The sequence below is a fragment of the Miniopterus schreibersii genome, assembly GCF_964146895.1.
Source record: "Miniopterus schreibersii genome assembly, chromosome: 6".
Classification (NCBI taxonomy): Eukaryota; Metazoa; Chordata; class Mammalia; order Chiroptera; family Miniopteridae; genus Miniopterus; species Miniopterus schreibersii.
Genome location: NC_138107.1, coordinates 50,370,312 through 50,395,365, shown reverse-complemented (window position 1 = coordinate 50,395,365; position 25,054 = coordinate 50,370,312). Strand labels below are relative to the sequence as shown.

At 35.6% G+C, this 25,054-nt stretch overlaps 1 protein-coding gene across 3 annotated transcripts in view; it reads right to left on the bottom strand.

The window, feature by feature from the left end:
* The window catches only part of GRIK2 (glutamate ionotropic receptor kainate type subunit 2), a 483,205-nt gene that overhangs the window by 284,910 nt on the left and 173,241 nt on the right, over positions 1 to 25,054 (bottom strand). For all 3 annotated transcript variants that reach the window (XM_081141402.1, XM_081141404.1, XM_081141403.1), the window contains 2 exons: positions 14,911 to 15,078; positions 11,220 to 11,477 (listed from right to left, as the gene is read on the bottom strand). In XM_081141402.1, coding sequence (XP_080997528.1) covers positions 11,220 to 11,477; positions 14,911 to 15,078 — 426 coding nt within the window. The remainder of the gene's footprint in view (positions 1 to 11,219; positions 11,478 to 14,910; positions 15,079 to 25,054) is intronic.

The following is a 25,054-nucleotide window of genomic DNA, read 5'->3' as shown; positions in this document are numbered from 1 at the left end:
TGTGCTGAGGTCAAGAAGTAGAGATACACTTATATGTGGAATCTAAAGAACTTAATAAACCGATGAACAGAGTAGATTCAATGACATGGAAGCATGGATCAGACTGATGAATCTCAGAGAAGAGGGGGGTGGATGGGTGAAGGGGGAGAGAGTAACCAAAGAATTTATATGCACAACCCAGGGACACGGATGATGGTGTGGAGAGGGACTGGGGAGGGGGGGTAGGGCAGGGTGGAAAGGGTCATCAGGGAGAAAAAGGGGCATCTGTAATATTTTAAACAAACAAACAAAAAAAGAGGCAGCTGTAGTATAATGAAAGAAACACTGACTTTGGAACCAAAAAAATTTTAGTATGTTCAGCTCTGCCACATAGAATCTATTATTACTTTCTCTGGGTAAGTCTATTTGGGAACTATTGCCTACCTCACAGAATCATTGTGAGATTTAAATAAAATAAAACACATTAAAATACCTTGAAACTATAAAAAAAGAAAGGAGAGATAATTGGATATTGGTAAACACTAGTAATGACTTGTCCAATTGCAAGTCTTTGGGTATAACCCCAGAATTACTGAATCATAGGAGTTGTCCAAGGAATCTCAAATTTTAACAGTAGCCCAGAAAATCACGTTACTGAGACCAGTTAAATTAAAGAACCAATGCTTTGGATTTTAATTTTAATATTTGTAATACAGTAAATTTTGTTTTATCAAAAAGAAGATTATTGGGTTTACAGAAATGCAAGTGATTATCAACACTAAAATAACATCTTTGGTCCTTATATGGGGAAAGGAGAGCTATAACACTTTGTATTGTCATTAGCTTTTACTAGACAAGGCTCTTTATCACAGGGCAGATTTAGCAAGTATTTAATGCATTTTTACAAAATAAATTTATTTCTTGAGTTCTTTTTTTAAATCACTGAAATACTATCAGAGTAGACACCATGCCACCTCCCATATGAAATAATCCTGAAATAATCATGGACAATTAGCCTGTCTAGAATTTGAGTGTTAACCCTTTCTTGCCCTCTCAAAATTTTTGATTCTAGATAATTTTGTCCCCAAGTATACTTTTTATATACCTCACATTTAAAACTAGATAAACATTTATGCAATGTTGAGTAGGCTAGAGGAAACTGCTTTAGAAGGCAATTGTGTTAACCTGATATACCACGAGCATCAAACCTATGTTTTAATGCATTCAGGTTCTAGAATTTTTAAAATATTTTTCTGATACAGAATCAATATATTCTTAATTGAGTATCTGATAATCTAGCACATCTTGCAGAAATAGACATATATTAGACTCATTTATCTTCTTCTTTACCTGAAGTCTTATTGTAGTTTACAATGAATTCTGTCACTTTTTTAGGGCTTGGTAGTATGGACCATAATCATTATTAAGTAACTCATATAAAAATGAGCCTCTGTGTAGAAAACTCTCTACACTGAGTTATTTTTAAACAAATGACATTACTGTTGCCAAGACAATAAGGGAATATATATGTATATAATCACATGTGCACATATACACATATATAAACATGTGCACACATGTAAAACAATGTCACAAAAATCTTCACTTTTCAGTTTCCCTAAACTCTTCTCAAAACTAAAAAACAAAGAAATGAACCCCCTTCCTTGAAGTTCTTTCTCTCTTACTCCCCAAGTTACTTTTTTCTTCCTCCTTTTTCTCAGAAACACCCTTCCTTCAGATATCCCCAGGGCATCTTTCCTCAGTGCATTCAAGTCCGGGCTCAAATGCCACCTTGTAAATAAACTCACTCTGACAACCGAACTTACTGTTGCACTATTAAGTTGTGCTCCCCTGTACTCCCTATATAACCCCCTGCTTTATTTCTCTCCACTACACTTACCACATTTGATACTATATAAGATGCATATTAATTTTATTATTGTTTATCACCCAAACTAGAATGCAAACTACACCAGGCAAACATTTTTTATCTGTTTTGTTCATTCTTGTATCTCCAGTGCCTAGAACCGTGCTGACACACAGCACATGTTTGATAATTATTTGTGGGCTAAATAAAGGAATACATTTGAAAAAAACAAATGAAGAAGTAAATAAATAGATTCATTAACTATAGAATAATTAGAGTTCTCATGCCCAGGAAAGCACCACCCTTGCTCAATGGGTTAGGTGAGTATGATGAAAATAAGCTTTACTACAGAACTCACGATGAATTATTTTACCAACTAAATTAACTCTCACATCATATACACAAAGAATAGACTTTTAAACCCACATGAGTAGGAATTCGAGAAGGTTACTTCACATTTATACTTTGTAAAACTATTTAGGGTGCACCCTGAAGGTGGTGACTCACCAAAGGGAAGGGGCATACCAGGCAGAGAGGACAATTTCTGCAAAGCAGAACTTTGCAAGAGCAGAGCCTGCTTGGAAAGGGAGAACTACAATTACATAAGGCAAGTTGTAGCGTAAGTACTGAGAGAAGAATCCACGGAAGTACAATCAGAGAGGCAGGAGAGAGCCAGTGATGGGTGCTGCATGTGTCACGGTGGAGAAGTAGCGCTCATTCTTCTACAAACTGAGGAGCCACCAAGCAGCTTTACACCTGAGATGGAGGTGGGCAGACTGTCATTTTTAAGAAGATCATTTTGTCTGCATCAGGTAGATGAGCTTCAATAGGGCAATGGGCAGAACATGGTCAGGCAGCAAATGATACTACGGTAGGTAGTTGACTAAGGTGGCGGAGACAGAGGATAGAGCTAAATTTGCAAGATAGTGTGGAGGAGGCCTGGGGGATGTGGGGTGCAGGGGGACCCATGGGGGAAAAGAGGGACATCTGGAATACTTTCAACAAGAAAGATAAATTTTAAAAAAAGAAAGAAAGGTGTGCAATAAAATTGAGAAGTATTAAGTGATCAACCAAAAATTAGGGATGAAAGAAAGACAAGGATCTAGAAGTATCACTAGGGATCTGGCTAGGTGACCTGATAAAGAGAGAAATCCAGGAGAAAAGCTTTGAGGTACAGATGATACGTCTGTTTTTTTATCATGTTGGGTTAGATGTGCCTGTGAGACACGCATATAAAGAAGATCAGTGGGTGGCTAGACCTGTAAGTACGGAGCTTGGTAGAAAAAAATGAAGTTGCAGTTATGCGCTGTAAGACAATGTTTTGGTTGATGACAGACCACATATAGGACGATGGCGTACCACACAGCGCGGGTAGTTTCATAGTTCTAGCATCTCGGCTTGTGTAAGCACACTCTATGATAGTCACATAATGATGAAATCACGTAACGACACATTTCTGGAAACGTATCCCCATCATTAAGTCATTAAGTAGCACATGATTGCAAAGGCAAAGGAAGGCACGGATTAGTTTCTGCTAAACAAGCAGAAACCCATGAGTCTACTTGTTTACCTCACTCTCCAGGGAGAGTGAGGTGAGTCAGGAGAAGACCAGAGCACTGGGACTAGAGCCTTGAACAACATCAGCTTTTTTTTTAATGTATGTTTATTGATTTGAGAGAGAGACAGAAACATCAATGATGAGAGTCACTGATCGGCTGCCTCCTGCACGCCCCCTACTGGGGATCGAGCCCGCAACCCGGGCATGTGCCCTGACCAGGAGTCGAACCGTGATCTCCTGGATCATAGTCTGATGCTCAACCACTGAACCACACCAGCCGGGCAACAACATCAGCTTTTAAGGTCAGGGAGAGAATAAAGACTTCAAGAGTATAAGGATGGGAATAAATGGCTGAAAAGAAGGTAATAAAGGGAGGATGATGGCACAGAAGCCAAAATTGGAAAGCTTTATTTTTACCCCTGAAGAGCGGATTAGTTAAAATTGTGACATGTATCAGAGAGATAATATAAGTACTAAGCTTCCCCCTGTGCTGCACAGAGAGGGCAACATACAAGAACGGTAGCTACCAAGAGGCTCATGCCAAGATGTTCCAGATTTAAATTTAGGAAAATTGACTGTGGCTGGCCTTCACCAGGGAATTATTCACACTTTATGATCTTTTTTATTTTCCAAGAAAGACAATATTACTAATCATTAAAGTTTGGTACCAGACCCACCCTTATTTTTTGTTTAGACCTAAATATGTATTTATTTCACTAGAGGCAGTAATATGAATTGTGTGATTGTACCTTAGAAATTCTATTTTTGTTTTTTAGGGTTGGCATATATTTAAAGATTTTAAAATGTAAAGAATTAGTTCTATGAATGTTTAAAAATATTCATTCTCATGTACTCAGAACCCAAGTAATAATATTTCAAATAATTTTTATGTTTGCTTTAATAGGAATCAAGAAACTATGCTCAAGCAAAATCTACTTTGTGGAAACACTAGTACACCAAGCTATGCAATCAACTATATCCAGATAATTAGGTTTAAGTCATAATTACTAATGGCATTTGCACTTGGAATTAGAGAACTTGAAGCTTTGTACTTAGAACATAAAACATATAATCATCTTAGATCCAAATTACTCCACTCACTGAAATAAAATTGAAGTTATTTAGTTATCTGTTTCACAATACAAAAATTGTCATATTATTCAAAAATTAGTGTCTTACAAGAATATATATTTTCATATTAACTTACTATATTGAATAATTTTATTTTTTCCTATTTAAACATAGGTCCAAGATATAATAAAATAAATGTTTACTATTAATTAATTTTATATTTTATTATGGTAACTCCAAAGGCACACGCAGATGTATCTAGAACATAGTCTATAAATACACTTCATCCAAGTTAATAAAGTTAATAAAGAAAACATTTCTGTTTTTGCTTAGGATAAAGGCCCTGGCCTTGTTTCTACATTCATATAATAGAAATAAATCAAAGCTTTGTTTGTTAAATATCATATACCTAAAGAAATTACTGATTTTAAAAACTTATTCTCTCTCAGCTTATTTTCATGTCTATATTCATCACCAAGACTGCTTACTTACTAAAATAATCTGAACTTCCTTGTTCCATGATCCTGGTTGGTTTACTTGTTTTGTCAATTTTCTTCATTTCCTCATATGACAAAAAAAGTCCAAATGGAGATCAGAGAAAAATGCCAATGGAAGCATAGTATATCCATACTAAATTCCTATTTTTCAAGATGTACTAATAGCTCCAACACCACTGAATGATTCCAAGGGAATATTTCATAGCTGCTTCAAACTTAATGTGCTAGGAACAAGTTTTACTATATCCCCTCCAAAACCTCGTTTTACTGTTTTCCCCTTTTAGGTAAATGCGCTGTTGATTAGCAGCCCAGACCAGAAACACAGACGTCATTCTTATACTCTCTGTCTCCATCACTCCCTCTCCTTATTTACTTACTAAATCCTACAATCTATATGTCCTAAATATTCCGAGAATTCTCTACCTCAACGTCACTTCATCAAAACCTCCCTCAGTGAGACTGTTAATCTTTTTTCAACTTGACCAATTCAGAAATTCTCTTGTTTTTTGGTCTTGTCCTAGCCCCCCACCATATCTCAGTAGCCCCAACACATTATTCACACTACAGTCAGAGGGCCTAAGCCAAAAATAATTCTGATTGTGTCTCTCTTTGTTAAACGATGACAACAAAATAAATCAAATAAAAATATAACAACTAACAATATATCACAATATTTAACAGAGTGGGCTCTGGAGCTGACTGTCTAGGGTCAAAACCCAGATCTACCATTTATTGGCTATGTAACCTTGGGCAAATTATCTCAACTCTTTCCATCTAAACTTTCCCATATTAAAAAAAATAAGTGGACTTAATAACTTTTATCCTCTAAGTTTTCTTAGAGGATAAAAATTAAGTGGTACCTAGCCCATGCTATTTATATTATGAATTTTAAGGTCCTACTATGTGGGCTCTGTGAAGCACTTTACGTCTTTCACTAGTCATGACTACAATCGCCTGAAGTATGTATTATCTTCCATTTAAAAACGTGTCACCTCACGCTTTTAAGTCAACTAACTTGCTGGAAATTACACAACAGAGCCAGAATTTCAACCCAGAATGAATAATTTAACATCAAAGACCCTAGTAACCGTGATAGTCCGGGCCATCTAGTGTCCCTCTCTCTATGCCCTTCTCTGATTTCTTAGGAAAGGAACTGAATGGGTACATGCCCATCCCTGAGACACTCACTGCTGGCTTGGAAAGTAGGGTCATATTCACACAGACATAACTGGCACCGCTATAGGCATGCAGATTCCAGAGGGGAGCTGGGGGGGGGGAGGAAAGGCAGAGTAGCAGGCAGAGAATTTTGGTGATTTCTCCTATCCTGGCTTTTTATAAATTCTCCCTGGTCATTCCTCATCTTTATTGTTTCTGATGCTGTCGTGATGAAATGCTTGCAGTTCCCTGACAGACTGGCCCCCTCAGGCATCCTCACATCTTCACATGCTGCCCCCTTCAGCCACCTCCTCTAGTTGAAACATTCCTGCTTGTAACCTCATGAGAACGCCACCTTCACCACACTCTTCCTCTACCCTCTCTGGGCAGCTTTAAAACCTTCCTCTCCTAAGTTGCCACGATATTGTTTTTTCCTCTCTATCTGAACTTACCACACTATAACTATGCCCTGCTCACATGTTCTCACCCTCCGGCTGCTCACTCTACTCTGAGCCCATGGAGATGGTCAAAGCTTTATCTGTAACACTGTCCTTTGTGGCTAGCAGAGCAGCTCTTATATAAAATATGTATGATGATTGCTTAAATAATTAAATGAGTAAATATATGTTTAATTACAGTTGAAATTAGATATAAGCCCAATTCACTCTAGCTTTCTCATAAAATTTTTGAAATGATAGAAGAAATCATGTCCATATATCTGAAAATTATTGGTGAATCTCTTTAGTCAATGCCAAGTACTAAAAAACTACCTAATCTAGTCCTGGCCGCGTGGCTCAGTGGGTTGGAGTGTCCTGTACACCAAAAGGTTGCAGGTTCCATTCCCAGTCAGGTCACATACCTAGGTTGCGAGTTCGATCCCTGGTCAGAGGACGTATAGGAGGCAACCAATAGATGTTTCCCTCACATCGATGTTTCTCTCTATCCCTCCCATTCTTCTCTAAAATCAATGTAAAACAAACAAACATATCCTCGGGCGAGGTTTAAAAAAACAACTACCTAACTTAAATTGACCTTGGGAAGATTACTTAATCCATTGTTGCTTCTTTGTCTAAACAATGGATATAATAATACCTCTTTATGCATTCATTTCTTAAATATTTATTAAGGTACCTTTGTTAGCCAGGCAACTTCTAGGAGATGACAAAACAGTGAGCAGCCTTAGGGTTCTTTCTACTCAGATAAGTATTTGATTTAGTAGAAAATACAATCAAGAAAAGTCATTCGTAATGTGATGCACATTCTTGTAGGTGAGTGTCATGTAAGTACCATGGTGCTATTGAGGATATGTTCGGGGATTCCTATTTTCAGGCCTGGGAGCTGGAATAAGGACAGCCTTTCTTTGTGACATCTGAGCCCCGATGATATGCGTGAGCATGTATGTGCAAATGCGTGCGTGCACTCGTGTGTGCACTTAGTGGGTAGGAGGCGTGGGGGCCGTGAGAGCACTTCAGGTGGATAGAATAGTATTTTCAGCAACTGAAAGAAGTTTAAGGGCTCAATTGGAAAGACATAAGGAAGGGATTTCGACTCAAACGTCACTGGAAAAGTACAGGGACTAGGTCATATCAGGTTTTTTAAGCCTTATAAAAAAGTTGAGTTTATCCTTAGAGCAATGAGAAACTATTAATAGGACAATGGATGAAAATTACATTTTTTTGAACAATTACTCTGACTGCAAAGTGGCAACTGGATTAGTGGATGCAGACGGGAAGCAGGAAGAACACTAAGAAGGCTGTGAGTGGTAATCCAGGTAAGAGATGACCTGCAAAGTGGTAGAGAGGGTGAAAGAAATGGACAGATTTCAGATATCATAGAGGTATCATCTGAGATATCATAGAATTGCCAACTTTCACAGCTTGATGGTGGGGCCAAAGCAAGGAGGGAATCAAGGAGGATGTTGAGGTTTCTGTCTTGAGCTGCTGAGCGGGGAAGAAGAGCAGTCACTGGAGGAAGTGGGGATGGCGGGGTCATAACCTGTTTCCTCCAGGACTCATAAAATTCCTTTGAAGATCAAGTGAAAGAGTTTATATAACAGCAATGCCCACAATGCCTAGTGCATTGTAACTCCTTTCTGTGCTCATTTCCATTCCCTTCTTTGTTTTTCTAAAGTTGTACCAGTAATTTAGTAGCAAAACTGGGAATAGAATCCCAGACTTGTTTACTAGTCCAGAGTTCTTTGGTAATGGCCTGCTGATCTATAAACAAAGAGGAAATGCAGGGATTTTAAAGCAAATATTCACAACTTATCCTGGAATTGCTTACAAGCTGACAGCTATCCAACTTATTTTTAGTTTATATTTAAAATGAATCATATGTTCCAAAGTGACTGACAGAAACACAGCTTTGTTTCTGGAGCCAATTCTTTTCTATCATTTTTGGACAGCATTCAGAGCTGTAACAGACTTTCAGGGTGTTTAAAAGCATTCATCCATGACAACAACAAATGCTAATTATCATAAAAAATAAACAGCTCCTGTTAACATCATTCTAAGAATTTCTCCTACTCCAGCACTATATTTCATCTATCATCCCATCTGTTTTGGGGGTGGGAACAAAGACAGGATGGAAGTATAATTATCATGTATCAAACTGGACAACACAACAAAATAGAAATGAATATAAATGGGAGGAATGGCGTACATAATAAGTGAATCTGGAAAGAGAAGAAGGGAACGTAAATAAAATGGCACAGTGTGTCCTGCAGTTAACAGCAGATACATTTAGTACATAATGGAGTCAATAATATTTATCCTGTTGAGTATGTACTGGATTTTTTTCTGTTTCAGTTCACAGTCCTAGCTATAATCAGATCCTCCCACATGACCAAACAGTCATGTTGTTCACTTGGAAGTTTAAAAATTATCTCTGTTAAATTCTATCATTAAAATTCTACCTTGAGACTTTTAAATATATTCAAAAAGACAAAAGATCTATTTTTATGTACTTATGAATATATTTAAAGGGAATCTTCTGTTTCTGTTAGAGTCAGTTCAATCACTCAAGAACCACATGTATAAAATTAAAATGTCACACACACACACAAAACTGTGAAGAAAGGTAGTACAGTCAGTCCTTTGTATCCACAGGTCCTACATCTCTGAATTCAACCAACTGTGGATCCAAAAAAAATGTTGTTGCTGACATTGTGTACTACGTAGTTAGGCCTACAGCCCTCCGATGGTTGTGTCTGTACAGAACATGTACAGCTTTTCACTTGTCATTAATCCCTAAACCATACAGTATAACAACCATTGACATAGCATTAACATTGTATTAGATATTGTAAGTAATCTAGAGATGATTTAATATATACAGGAGGATGTGCCTAGTTTATATGCAAATGCTATGACATTTTATATAAGGGACATGAGCATCCACAAATTTTGGTGTCCAAGGGGGGTCTAGGTACCAATCCCCTGGGATGCTGAGGAATAACTGTACATGCATAAACATGTTGAACATTTACCAATTTTCTTTCTAGTATTAAGAGTTTTAAGCTAATAAGGAATAAATAAAAAATATCACATGTACAACCTCCACATATGTGTGTGTGTGTATGTGTGTGTAGTCTGTGTATGTATAGACAATGTGTATGTGCATGTATCTATGAGGGTATGTGATATTTGGGCAGCATTCACCTGAATTATATCAGAGGGAAAGGAGAAGTAAATAACCCATGGATTCATAATGCATGTGTACTCATATTTATATATTTCTGTATATGACTATCCATAAATATATGTGGACTAATTTGTAACTGAGGATGTTCTGGACCATGGCATTATACAACCCAGAAAAATCATGCACACAGAAAGTTAAAACTATTTGTAAACATTTAATTTTTTAATCTGAAAAGTAAAATCATTTTATTAATGTATATTCAGAATAACTCTTATCCCAATTAAAATGTTTTAAAAATTCTTTTCATTCTTTTTCTAATGCTGTAACTCCTTCTTTCCTGTTATCTTGGGAGAAAGCCTATATGTCATTTTGCAGATGGTAAATTTTATTGTCAAATGGACTAATTTCTGAATAGCAGTTCTAAATAATGAATGCATGAACAAAGTATGTTCTTGGCACACTTTGGGAGAATTTAAATCCCAATGGATGTTAATTTTGATGTAAACATCGAGGTATAATGAAAGGTCTTAGAATAAAATGTTCTAAAATTCTAAATTAAAGAGCACTATTTAGACCACTGATAATTATCTTACAATTAAACTCCTTATCATTATATAATATCCAAAACAGTATGCACTTACTTCAACAATATAACTGCAAGAAAAATTAATACTTTACTCTTACTGTTTACTTTCTCATATTTATATATTGGACTTGTGTGTTTTTTAAATATATCTTTATTGATTTCAGAGAGAGGAAGAGAAAGGGAGAGAGAGAGAAACATCAGTGATGAGAGAGTCATTGATTGGCTGCATCCTGCACCCCCCTTATTGGGGATCAAGCCCGCAACCCAGGCATGAGCCAGGACTTGAACCTCGATCTCCTGGATTATAGGTCGATGCTCAACCGCTGAGCCACACCAGCCAGGCTGGGCTTGTTTTTAATTCATAACTCAAGATAACCATTCACATATAAAATAAGGTACATTAAAACAAGAAAGCACAGCAAATATTCATTAAAGCACCAATCAATACCGTTTATTAAACCACTGAGCCATGACAGCCAGGCAAAATTCTGGATTTCTTGATAAGTTTCACAGAAAGCCAATTATGAAGTTTTAAGTTGAGTAATTATCTTGAACTGAGCAGAAATGTTCTTGAAGTAAACATTTCAATATTATATTTCACACTATCAACATCCTTCATCCAAAATTAGTTTATACTAACTGATCCTTCACACACACACACAAAAAAAGTGCTTCTTTTACAAATATAAAAAAAGTATATTACTTAACTGGGTGGGTTTTTTTGTTTGAATGTGTGAAATTAGCATTGCTGTTTAATGCCAAATGTCTATCCTCAATTTAAAAAAACAAAATAAGAATATAGTGACAATCTGAACTTTCAGAAAATTTATTGATACAGCCCCAAAGGCTACTGATTTTTCTTACCAGTGCTGTCATCATATACGACTGTGACAGTTTTCCACTTGAAGAACTGCACCAAGTCCAAAATGGCACGGCTGAGCGACGAGAAGTCTGGGTAGAGACTGACATAGAAGGAGTCCTTGTTGTCTGACACCTGGTGCTTCCAGCGGGTCTGGATGTGGGGCACCCCCAGGGCGTTGCAGATGGACTGCACGGCATTGGCCGAGGAGCTGTGCGAAGGCCCGAAGATGGCAGCCACCCCGAGAGACAGCTGATCACAGGCTGAGGGCAGACGGGAGCGCGTCAGCAATGAGAGCAGAGATGCCAGTGTGCCAATGGTACCACATTACTATTGCAAACCCAGATGAAAACCCCAAAGGAATTATCCTGAAGAAAGATCTGTTTTTTAACATAACACCTACATTTAGCTAATTTTACATTTTGTCTCACTCTAAACATTTTCAGTTTCTTAGAAGGGAATTAATTCACTCAGACACCTGCAGCTCAGTGTTCAAATAATTTTACAAACAAAGTCAAGGGAAGGAAAGCGGTCAGGAGATAGAGGAAGACTACTCTAGAATTCAGGAGGGGAATGTTCGTTTTGGAAAAATAGTTCTTATGAGGGAGCTGGGAGAATAGTGTTCCTTCCCCAATTCACTAGCTTTTCTCTACGATTTCAGTTTTTAAATCAGAACCCATTTGGACCCCTCCGTATCCAAAAAGTAAGGCACATGCAGCTAAGTATTTGCTTATATCTGATGATAGAGTCAAGCTGTACATACAACTACCATCTAAAACCTTATCAGGCTCAAAATGGTTAATTTCGTGTGGATTAATTTCATTGGGCAGAAAGAACATCAAAGTCATTTAGATAAGTATTAAATCATATTTATTTGGCTTTTGGATACTGTAAGTCTTTTATATTGATATCAATTATTGTTTAAAGCTTATATTCCTAGAAAATTTTATTCCTATCAATAATAAATGGAATAATAAAGAGAGGCATAAACAACCTAGAAGGTTTCAGGTGAGAACAGATATGTTGTGACAGACTTGAAATTCTTTAATATACACTGTAGTGAGTTTGGGCCTAGAAAGTGAATATCTATTGGAAACATAAAATCATTTTAAAATATCTGAATATTTGGCCTGTGAAAAATGCTTTAAGTTTGTTCACTAGGCTGGAAAAGGACAGGTGGTTAGAAGCTTCTCACAAATTTTGATTCAATTTAAATTAAAAAATTAAATTTAAAAGGAAATAAGAAATGTCCAAAATTGGAGCCATCTGCTCTAAGGGGCACATCCCTACAAAGATTTAAACAGAATGATGGAGAATTGTTATTGGGATTTAGGCATCAATTGGGTGTTCAGATCCAACCCTTCCAAAATAATTTATAAGTATGATATATAAAATGTTCTGATATTTTCTTTCGGGTAATTTGCTGCATAAAATGCAATGTGATGGATGGATTCTTAAGCATAGAGATTTTCAATAATTAAGTAAATTTCAGTTGGGAAAAAACCCACTTGTTTAAAATAATGATTAAAATTCTGAATCAATAGAAAGGCTAGAGTCTAAAATTTTTCATTCACTTGGATCTTAATTTATATACATTGAGAATAAAATTTCTTCCTTCACCAAGTTTTTCACAAGTCACAAATCAAGAAAACTTAAAAGCATAATATTAGGTTATTTAGAATGTTCCTAAGTATGTTTAGAATAAGAATTAGAGTTTTCAGTTATCAGAATAGACATGTAAAAACAATGTATGATTCAAATAATAATTCAAGGTTTAATGCTACAAAGTATCCACTTATTGAGCACAACCATATTACCTATGAAAAGTATAAGGCCATACATATGTGGGAGAAAATGTAAAAATTTAAAATTTTAACTTTCTGTTATTTGTTGCCTATGAAACAAATTTTAAAACATTTAAGAATGTCTAAAATAAATAAGCTATTTTATAATTAATCGTTAATGTCCTTAGCAACATATATTTATGTATTGAATCCTCTGTGAGGCTAAACAAGTGTATTAGATATCCCTCTCATATTACCCTTTTACATAGATGCTGTGCAAGAGCCTCACAAGATAAGATCCAAACCATGGCAATCGCTGTTTCAACATCTCACAAAGTTACTCATACACTTGAGTTTTTTCTTCTGCTCAAAGTCAGTTAATGAATTTGATTCCCAATAGATGACAAAGCTTATAAATTCCTTTTAATATTTGGAAACCAAATAAGTTTAACATCTCATAATTTTGCTGTGGCATTCCCAGGATAGCAACCTATTTGTTGTTAGAACATTCTAGGCTTTTTTTTTTTATGCTGCTCCTTTGAAACCCATTAAGAAATCTATTAATATTTTACTTATACTGCACTTGTATTTCATATTCTTTGGTCTAAATGATTTCAGTGGAGACAGAGAGTCTTCTTCCTAATGGAAATAATCACGAACTATGTCACGAATCAAATGCACTTGGCTTCCAGTTAATGACTTATTTTGCAATTATCATCATAATTGTAGTATTTCACAATAAACTTTACCCTTTTTCTCAGCCTTTAAAACCTTTCATCACCCTGACATGGTTCTGAAATATGGAAACTTATTTGTATTCATAAAGATATGAATTCAAAGGGCAGGAAGAATATGGGCTTTGATAAACACTACATAGCTGGGGGAAAAGAAGTATTCTTTCATCTCAAGAAATACTGTATCTTATCAGCTTTCATTAATATTAATGAGCTTAGGAAGAAATCTGTACCAAGGTAGATTTATAAATAATTATGTACATTCTCCTCAGTGTAAGGAAGCTAATAAACCAATATTAGCATGACAGAAAAGCAAACATTGTTTTAAAAATAGAAATTTAGAGCAAATGGTTGTAAGCCCTTTTTTTGAGAAAATCTATATTATGAAATTTGATTCTTGTTACATGAATGCTAACTACACACAAAAAAATCACCTACTTAGACAAAGTAAGAATATGGAAACAGCTCTCAAAATACATTTACTGGTGTTTGCTTAAAATAATGCCTCAATAAATATTTTCTCTATTACTTTCCTTCAACATCACAAAATTGTTTTACTATTCTTATCATTTAAAACACAGTTTTACAACATAAATGATAAAACAAAATTAATAAAGTATTTTAATTATCTCTTCATAAAATCCAATTTTTATCATTAGCCATTTATTTTCAGTTACAAGAAAGAACATCCAGTGGTTAAAAAATTGGCATTGATTATATATAAATTAAAAGTTGTTCAAAATTTTCCAATAAAGCTTAGAGATCAGTTGGAACTATAGGACTTTGACAGTGAATTTGGACCACAGTAATAATATAATAGAATTGACAGATAATGCAAATAAACTGTAAGAATGGATTGCAAAATTTGATAAAATCCATTGATACATATTTTATTTTAGGTGAGTTCTTCAAATAGAATAATTCATTAACAAAATAGAAGGCTTGGTTGGGGGTGGGGGAAGCAAGTTCCCTATCACAGACCTGACTGCATTTCTTGTTACAAGCAAAATTTTTTTTGCAATAGGTAATCACATCACTTTAATAAATTTAGGCTCGTTTTGAAAAAAAACCTTTCATGAAAATATTCCTAACAAATTTTATTTGAAATTAAGAAGTCTCTTAAGAATACTTGGAAATTTGAAATCTAGAAAACATAATGTTAAATATCTATCAATTACCTTTCTTGGATGCTTCGAAACTGTCATAGAGGTTTATCTTCTGGGTGTCATAGGTGAGGGTGGTATTGGGCAACAAGGTTCTGTTTCTGTTGATAGTGTTCACAGCAAACCTGAAGGCAAGTTCCTCAGCTCCCATTGGGCCAGATTCCACATATTCAAAAATACCACCTGGCAAAACGAAAGAATGATCACTCAGTTCTTACAAGATAGAGAAAATGTCAAAACTTTTCTAAATTTCTATGTATGTATGCATGTCCTCAGGTGTGTCCCTGTGTGTGTATGTGTGATTTGCTTAAGTACATGGAGATTATGCTGATTTTTTCTATGAACTTGAATATTTGGGATGTGCCCTTTCAGAAAAACCAATACTGGCAAAGTTATCTGGGTATTACTGGCAAAATTTAACATAATTTCATCTTTAGTTACTGCTTCTTTTAGGACCTACGTATATATAGATCTTGCCTTAACAACTGAACATTACCCCACAAAATTTTACATACAGTCCCAGAACAATCAACCCTCTATATTGATATAAAACTATAAAGTTAGGCATTAGGGAAAATTATATGAAATTGTCTACATTAATTCAGAAATCAGAATTCTTTGGAACAATTTTATGAGACTTTAATGTATCAGAAGCCCAAAATACTTATTCACTTGCAAATTCCAGCATCTTACAAGAAAGGAGAACAAAGGAGCATCTCTCCAATTGTTTTACTCTAAGTGTCTTTTCAGAAGGTACTTGACATTTGTGAAAGATGACTCTCCCAAACAGTGAAATCTTTTAACAGGTGAATAACACGGCAGCATATAATTTTGACCACAGAATGTAGAGTATAATTTAAAAACATGACCTTTCCATTTGTCACCTATCAGCTGTGTCTCAGTCCACTTCCCTCCTTCTTGTCCCAGCCTTTTTTCTTCTTGCCATCAACTCTCCCTCTTCAGCTGTGAGTGCCCTAACCGAGACCTTTGCCTCCGACAGAATCTCTTCCTTATTGTCACTTTGATGAGTGGGATGAAAGAGGTAGCACCTGCTACCTGATACCCTCCAACCTCTGTCCTTGGGAAACTAGTACTTAATGAAAGAGAGCATTTATCTTTCTCTCTTTCAAATTTCACACCGTGTACTCTCAGCAGGATCATTCACAAATTAAACTCCCTGAATAAGCCATTTCCAGGGCTTGCAATTCATACATCTTCAAAAGTCTTTGATATGTGAAAGTCAGATGATGATACTATGAGCAAACTGCCTATGATAAAGTCGTGCAAAGTTATGTATGCTAACAAATCCTCTAAACTTACTATTTTTATTATGAAGTACGTCATAAGCATGTAGTACATGAAGAGAATTTGTACTCCAAGGAATTCACAGATCATGTTTAGTGGGTAAAATACATCCCAGAGTAATAAAAAAACACAGAAGAAATATATGATCCTAAAGTAGCATCTTGGTTACCTATAGTTATGTGCTTCCTGAGACTTGTACCAAGATTCACCCAATTTCACATTTTCAAGAATCTAGTGACCACTTTCTTGTCATCATCAAATTCCCTATTTCCTATAGGATAGAAGCAAAATTTCACTGTTTTCTTATACTTACCTTTGGCTTTTTGAAATTAAAAAGATCATCTAAGCTAATTATTACACAGCTTTATTTTTGTTTGGCTGTTTTGTTTTAATTCAGGAAGAGTTGGTCACATCTAACAAAGCTTTTATATCAAATGATAAAATGCCTGCAGTTCATTCTCCAAGCTTAGAGTAAAGGTTAATAGTTCTCAGCACTCTACTAGGCTTGCTAGAGAAAGGAAAGAAACACAAGAGAACAGCCTTTTCCTCAGTAAGCGTAGTTGCTCACTTTGTTTTGTAGCTAAAAGTGGCCAGAAATCCCTCGTTTACACAGAACTCCCAACTCTGAACTTCCCCATCACAGTCTCTGACTCTAAAGGAAACATTACTCAAGACTTGAAATGAAAGATTGATATTAGGCAACTGCTGAAGCCTATCCAAATCTTTTCTCTTTTAGATCAATTTTAACTACTACTGAGAATTACATGACTCATAAAACTGTGATGGATGTGCCAACTGATGTCACATCTAACTTTTGGGTTGTTCAAGTAGGTCCTACTTTAAAGTAGGTGCAATCCGTGCTTTATAGGCATTTAATTTAATAAAGGAACCAATGTTATGAATGACACATCATCTGTCATTTTCTCAGAAGATGTGCTAGTTTTTCCAACTAACTTATAATAACCTTATGTTCTGTCTAAACAAATGCAAAAGATATGCTCTTTATTTTAATTTCATACAAATCCTTACCCAAAGGACAAAATCGTCATTTTCCTTTAAAAATGTCAAAGGCTATTTTAAAAATATCCTGGGTACTAAATGACATTAAGGAATTATTTCTTTTTCCTCCTTACGCAAAATAATAATATAGTGATTACATAAGAAAATACACTTGTTCTTAGTAGATCCATGATGAAGTGTTTAGGTATGAAGTGTCATAAAATTAAAGATGGAAAAATATTAACAATTTTCAATCAAGGTGGTGAGTGTATGTGTGTTTATACTATCATTTAAACTTTTTTTGTATTTTAAAATTTCATATTAAAAGTTTGGGGGGGGGGAAGAACAAGAAATAAGTTTCTACATAATCATTTTGTTATTACTGAATGTTTTTAGCAGTTGTCTCAAAAAAACCATTAATTTGCAAGTATTTATTAAAATGCTTACTATGTACTAAACCTATATATTATTGTAAGTAAAAAGGATAGGAGTCGAAGAGTTCACACAAAAAAAATCATCTGGTCTACCCATCCTTTGGCTACTCACATTGCTTCTCCTACTACATATGGGTCTCCAGAAATGGCAAACCTGCTGACATCCGCAGTCCCTTGCTACCCTGGGAAAGCTCTAGCACGAAGTTCTCCCATGTATCTGCTTCCCTGAATCTTCAAACCATTTATTCTGAACAGAATAAATTCAAACCCCTCTTTCGTATGATCATCATGCAGAATTTAAAACCAGATGTCATCTTCCAACTGTATTTTCTTTTATCTAGGTTAAAACTTTCAAATCTTTTAGCTTTGTCTCACATGACTATTCTGACCCTTCAATTTTTCTAGTTATTTTTTCTTTGAACATACTCCAGTATATACACAACTCAATGTGGGTCCACTGATTAATCATATTCCAAGTGGGTTCAAGCAAAGCAAATTATAATGGCGCTGCCAATTCCCTAAATTAATGTAGTATATATAATATAAATAGTGGACATTTTTTAGTACAATATTCTACTGCTGATTCATGTTAGGCTTACTACGTTTGTTTCTGATATTCTATTTTTTCTTACACGTGTCCCTGATTACCAACTTCTATTTATAGTTGATCTACTTTTCTAATTAAGACTATTTGGATTCTGATCCTATCATAAACTCTTTATTAATATTAATTTATTCAACATCTAAGATATCAAGGCAAGTTACCAATACTACAAAGATATATGAAATGTTTCTTCTGTCTTTAAGTCATATTCAATTTTGTTTCTATGTCCATGTCAGGGAAAAAAGTGATGAGTAAGAAAGAGTTAAATGCAAAGCCTCAGATCATAACCCCATGGATATCCCCAGTGGGTGCTCCTTCTATTGTTAAACTAGCTAATGATCTTAATTACTGTAGCTAGCAGTTCATAGGTCTCCATCATTTCTACAGGAACATGACTGTACACCTCTTCACATGCTTGATCAAGTCCAAATACACAATGTCTCTCACGTGGAAATAATGTATCTCCAACAGGCTTTTCCAGAGACCTGACCCCATTCTGGCTTTCTTCAGTAGTTTCTCCACATTGCCAAAGGAGTAATCTTTCTCAAATGCAACGTTGATCTTGATATTAATTCCTTAAAATCCTTCAATAACTGCCTAATTTTTAAGCTTAATGCTCTCTATAGAGTTCTGCATAATCTATCTTCTGCTTCCCTTTCCATGCTCTTTTCTTACCACTCTCACTTCCCCAGTGCTACACCCATAATATATAACCTACCTTTCTCTGAATGAACCAGAGTTAAAGGCCTCCAATTCTTCCAAATGATGTCCCTCTGCCCAGAAACCTAGCCCATACTTACACCTTTACACACATACATACACATACCTAGGCACATACATAGACACATACATACACATGCATAAAGACACAAAAATTTGCCTTTTTGGGTCTACTGTGTTCTGCTTTAGCAAGACTTCAGAGCAAGTCCAGCATCCTGAGTATATTGCCTAAAGTCAGTTATATAGTCAGTAAGTGATAGTTACTGGGTTAGGAAACAGGAGATCTCAATCCAGGCCCCATCTTTTAATTACTATGCTGTACTGTTTCCTGTGGAGTAATACTGCCTCTTTATCCTCAACTTCTGGTTGTTTTCACATAGGTTTTATTTTTCTGAATGCTAACTTTCAATTTCTTAAAACAGATCTTTAGAGTTTTACGCCCCTATAAAATCTGTCCATAACATTCTGAATTTGATTTTTTGTGAGGTTGGCGGATGCCATCCTAGTTACCTCTGTATGCAAGTGGAAAAACACTGACATATGACCTAAATGACTGTCACACCATAGAAAAATGACTAAGTAGACCACATCCCCCCAAAAGGGAATTGTATGGAAAGCACATAGTGTAAGGTTCAAGTTTCCCAAGGAGCAGAGCAGTGACCCGTCTCCACTTCACACTGAGAGACACCCACCACTCTCCCCACTTGCTTTTGATCCCCTGGGGCCATGAAGCAACACTTATTTCTAATTGTGAAAGGGCTGCTTCCAGTATTTTTATCCATATTTCTACAAACAATGATGCTCTTCATTATAATGTTACAAGTTAAGTTCATCCAAGCATTCAAATTAGCTACTCTGTCAACATTTCTAGTAGACTAAAAACTGCACAAACATGTAACCAATAAAAATTTTGTCAGTGGAATGTCCTGGAATTGTTTGGTTTTAGCACTGTTTGCCAGCATTCAACCACAGAAGGCATGAAGCTACTCTTGCATACCTCCCCCTCCATCTACCGTAGTCAATTCACCCCAAACTTGTACTGAGCATTTGGAAAGAGAAAGCTGCTGATGGCAGTCAGAATACAGAATATGAGAGAGAGGGCAGTATGTAAACTGAAATGGAGTTGCAGGAAATAATGTCATAGTCCCATTGCACAAAGATCGGTTCTGCTCAGGCATGTAAATGTGCTTTCTAATTTTAAAAATAAATAAGCTTTTAACTTTACAAACCTCCTACTGTTTCCAACATATTTTTCGCTACTGAATGGAAACTAGGTGTTGATTTTTCTTCCTACAAATGGACCCTTAAATCACTGGGAAGACCTTGGAGTTGCACATTCAAATAATACAAATTTAAAGTATACACACTCCATACTGTGAAGAAAATTGGGAAATGGCTACTTAAATGTTAGAAATTTAAGACCTAGAAGAAATGTATACTGATTAGGAAGGCAGATGCTGGAATAATATCGAGATATAAATAGAGCAGATCAAACTGAGATAACACAGAAGGCAGCCGCATGAATAGCCACCACATAAACAGTAGAGACAATGCCAGCTGTTTGAAGGGCAAGAGCACACATTTTAATTATATTGATTTCTAAAAATATAGGTCAGCTAAATAAAAAGAAAAGGCAAAAAGTGATTGAATGAGCAAGACCCTTCACTATCCAGACCTCTGTTTTCTCTTCTGCAAAAAGAAGGAACTGGGTGAAGTGATGTTGAAGATGAGAAATTCACAAACTCATGAGTCTCAGATTGCTTAGTGAATTGGGGTGCATCACTGATTCCCTCAGAATGTGAGGTCTGGCTAAATGCCAAATTGTTGCAGATATGGTACACTCCTTAACATTCTTTTATTTGTAAAAAATATATTGATTTGAGAAAACATGTATCAAAATATTATTGAGTTCAACCAATAAAACAAAATAGATACAAATAGGTTTGAGTTTCCAAAGAGCATTTAGATGTTATGAGGCTAAACTAGAGGTATTAAAATAAACTTTTTTGAGTTTAAATTCAGAAGTAGTAATGAAAAATATGCCTAGCAAATTCATCTTTTAAAAAATCAGAAATCGCCTGGCTGGGCATGGCTCAGCAGTTGAGCGTCGACCTGGGATCCAGGCGATCGGGGTTCGATTCCCAGTCAGGGCACATGCCCGGGTTGTGGGCTCGATCAATGAGTCTCTCATCATTAATGTTTCTATCTCTCTCTTTCCCTCTCCTTTCCTCTCTCTGAAATCAATAAAGATATATTTTAAAATAAATAAATAAATAATAAATAAATTAAATTAATTAAATAAAAAATCAGAAATCCTTTTCAAAGTAGGTGGTTAGAGCATTGGCCCATGGACTGAAGGGTCCCGGGTTCGATTTCAGCCAAGGGCATGTACCTCGGTTACAGGTTTGCTCCCCAGCCCCAGTCTGGGCTAGAGCAGGAGGCAACCAATCGATGTGTCTCTCTCACACTGATGTTTCTCTCTCACATTGATGTCTCTCTCTCTCTCTCTCCCCCCCTTCCACTCTCTGAAGAGCAATGGAAAAAATATCCTCGGCTGAGGATTAGAAAGAAAAGTATAGTGCAATCCATAAAGTAACTTAAATGTGTAATTTGATATTACATATAAAATAATTTACAGTACTTACTGGATTATAACTTCAAGAAAGTCCTTTCATTCTCCTTTACATATTTATTTTGTAATAATTTACAGTACTTACTGGATTATAACTTCAAGAAAGTCCTTTCATTCTCCTTTACATATTTATTTTGTAGTTTCTTAAAAAAATCTTCTTATGCCATTAATTGGACTATTAACTATTACATATGAGCCATGTGTTTTTATATATTTATTATTTTGTTTTAAATGAGGGGATAAAGGAAAATAAAAGAACTGTTTACTTCTAACTTTTGGGCAAGATTTCTTAATATCCTCAAAAATATTATTTTCCTTTCTTAACATATTTTCAGATTGCTAAAGTGTTAGCATTCATGTTATCATTAATTTTTTATACTTATTTCATTTTTTCCTTCACCATTTATCCCCTCTTCCATCCCCACCCCCCCAGAATCACCACACTGTTGTCCATGTCCATGAGCTCTCTCCTTTTTTTCTTTTTGGCTCAATCCCTCCAAGGACCCCCCCCCCCACCCCCCCGGAGCTGTCAGCCTGCTCTCTCTGAGTCTGTCTCTACTTTGTTTGGTAGTTCAGTTTGTTCTTTAGATTCCACATACGAGTGAAACCATATGGTACTTGTCTTTCTCTGACTGGCTTATTTCACTCAGCATAATGTTCTCAGTAGATGAGTGGGAAAAACAAAGCTGTGGTACATTTACACAATGGAATACTACGCTGCCGTCAAAAGGGAGATAATTTTACCCATCGCGACAGCATGGATGGTCATGTCACCATTAATAATGCCACATCACCTCCTTTGTGAAGACTTTCTCTCCACAAACACCCACATATCGATTCCAGGCCTCCCACTTGCAGCACCGTTTTTATTCCTCTTTTTTAGTCCTTCTAACAGCATCAAGCGGCGTAACCGATCACCGTATGTGGTTTCTCGGCAGCTGTTTGAGGGCAGGAGAGGTAACTTATTCATCTTCGACTTCTTGGGCTTCTTCAATTGGTGTCAGCACATACTGTGTTTGATAAACGTTCAAAGAATAAACTACTAATATGGGGAAGGGATATGAGAGTGTTGTAAGAAAATCAAAATCATGTTTTTATATCAACAAAATATAAAACAAATATTGCAGAAGTTGATCAAAAGGCCATAATTCACTTTTCCTTTCTCAGGCCACTAAGAGAATCGTGTGGATCCGATTGTGTCCCTTCCTCTGTGTTTTCCTTCACAGTAATCCAAGAAGCCTCAAATATCTGCTAAAACCCTTTGCAAATTACAAAGTGTTGTGAGTTATTTTTTTAATGAGAACAATATGTGGAAGAAAAAACTGCATCTCTGAGGCTAATTGGAATTTATATAAAAGTTCTTATTCTTCAGAACTATTTTAGCATTAAATAATGGATATTATTTCCCGAGAATTTAAAAGCTGAAAGAATCCAAAGCAGGTGTAAAAAGAAAATATTGCAGAAAGTTGTTTGTCAAGTAAAGTGTAAATAGGTAAGTATAACATAAAGCTAGTAACTTTCCTTTTCCAACCATCTAACTCAAAACAGCATTGTAAAAATTTTAATTGCACATAATGTAAACCAGTAGAAGTCTAATATATAATAATGTAAATAAATGTGACTACATGTGCAAAACTGATATATACCCACAAAGATTCATACAAAAGCAACATCTGAAGAAAACTTAACCAGCTAGTTAATCCAGAGACAAAATAGGGGAGAAAACATAGTGGCCTGACACTGTCAACTAAAGCAAAAGGTCACTGACAAAATATTTACACTGACTCTCTGTAGGCACAGCCTAAAAGGATATGTATTTCTTATGGGTCAATGAAATGACCCAGCTGTAGATTATGGAGTTTTGTGTGTTCAGACTAGAGAGTGAGTCGAAACACACACATATACACACACACACACCAGAAAGATTTTTATTTAAAATCAATACTACTCTTGAGCATTTCATTAAAACTGGTACTACTTCTAAATATCTGAGAAGAGAATTGTGGATCTATAATCAAGCAAAGCTTTTTGAAAAAAATGCTTCTAAAATTCATCAGTTGCTGACAATAACTAGCCTGTAAACTTTTGTGCATTTGCTCAATGTCGAATCTCCAGCTCTTACCTGAGTGTCTGTCACACAGTAAGTGCTCAATAAATATTCCTTGTACTGATATAATTTTCTTGGCCTGCACAGTCAAGGAATAATCTTTGAACAAGTAATTCTGCAGAATAAATGTTATTTGTAGAAAAGGCAAACTACATGAATATTGGAGAATTAGACAAATTATACCAGAAGTTATATATGTTCAAAGATGTTCATAGCGGTATTATTTTTAATGATGAAATAAACTAGAAACAATGTAAATGTACATCACCCGGGGGTTGATTCTCTATAGTATGGTAAACCACCAATTAGAATAGTGTGTAATCATTAAAATGCTTGCGTAGATGTACGTTTCTTGGCATGGAAAAATATTCAGGATATATTCCTAATGAAATAGCAGGTCAAAAAAGCAGCCAGCATGCTTTTAAGAGGCAATTGTCTATTAGTTAAAAATAAGAAATCTGAGGTCAACCTGCTTAGGTTCATAGCCCAGTTTTGCCTTTACACTGAGTGGCTTTTGACAAATTACATAATTTCTTTATATTTCAGTGTCCTATTGGGAAAAAAAATTGCTATGTTATTGCATTTACAAAGTACCAACTTCATAGGTTTGTTATGAAGGTTAAATGAGAGAATAAACTAAAATCCTTTGAACAACAGGACTATCTCAATAAAACTTTGCTATTCCATTTAAGTTAGAATGTCTCCAATCATGAGGTAATATTCAAATATAGAATCAGCAAATTTAGCCCATCACTATAGAAATGAACCACTTAACTTTTACAAAACAATGACCTTGAAAGTTGAAATAAAAATGACCTGGTTTTAGAGAGCTGATTCAGATCAGGCAGAGACAATGCCACTTTTATATTCCCTACCTCCCACAGATCAGCACTTTCAAATATTTTCTGAGTAGGTAACTTGCTTTAAATTTTTCCCCAAACTTCAGATGTGCTAAGCAACTCAAAATTAAAATTATTGTTGTTTACCTTAGAAACCAATTGTGAGTTGAATGGAAAAAATAAAAGATATTTTAAAATTTGTGTAAAATAAATACATGAAAATAACTTTAAAATATTTAAAATGTGGTCCAGCCGGCATGGTTCAGTGGTGTGTTGACCTATGAGCCAAGAGGTCACGCTCAGGTCACATGCCCAGGTTGCAGATTCAATCCCCAGGAGGGGGCGTGCAGGAGGCAGCGGATCAATGACTCTCTCTCCCTCTGCTTTTCTTTCTCTGAAGTCAATAAAAACATATTTTGGAAAAATATATTTAAAATGTGTTCTGTTTGCAGCCAAGCTGATGATGGGAAAGGCAGCTGATAATATCCCTGAGACTGGCTATCCTGATGCAGTGAAGAG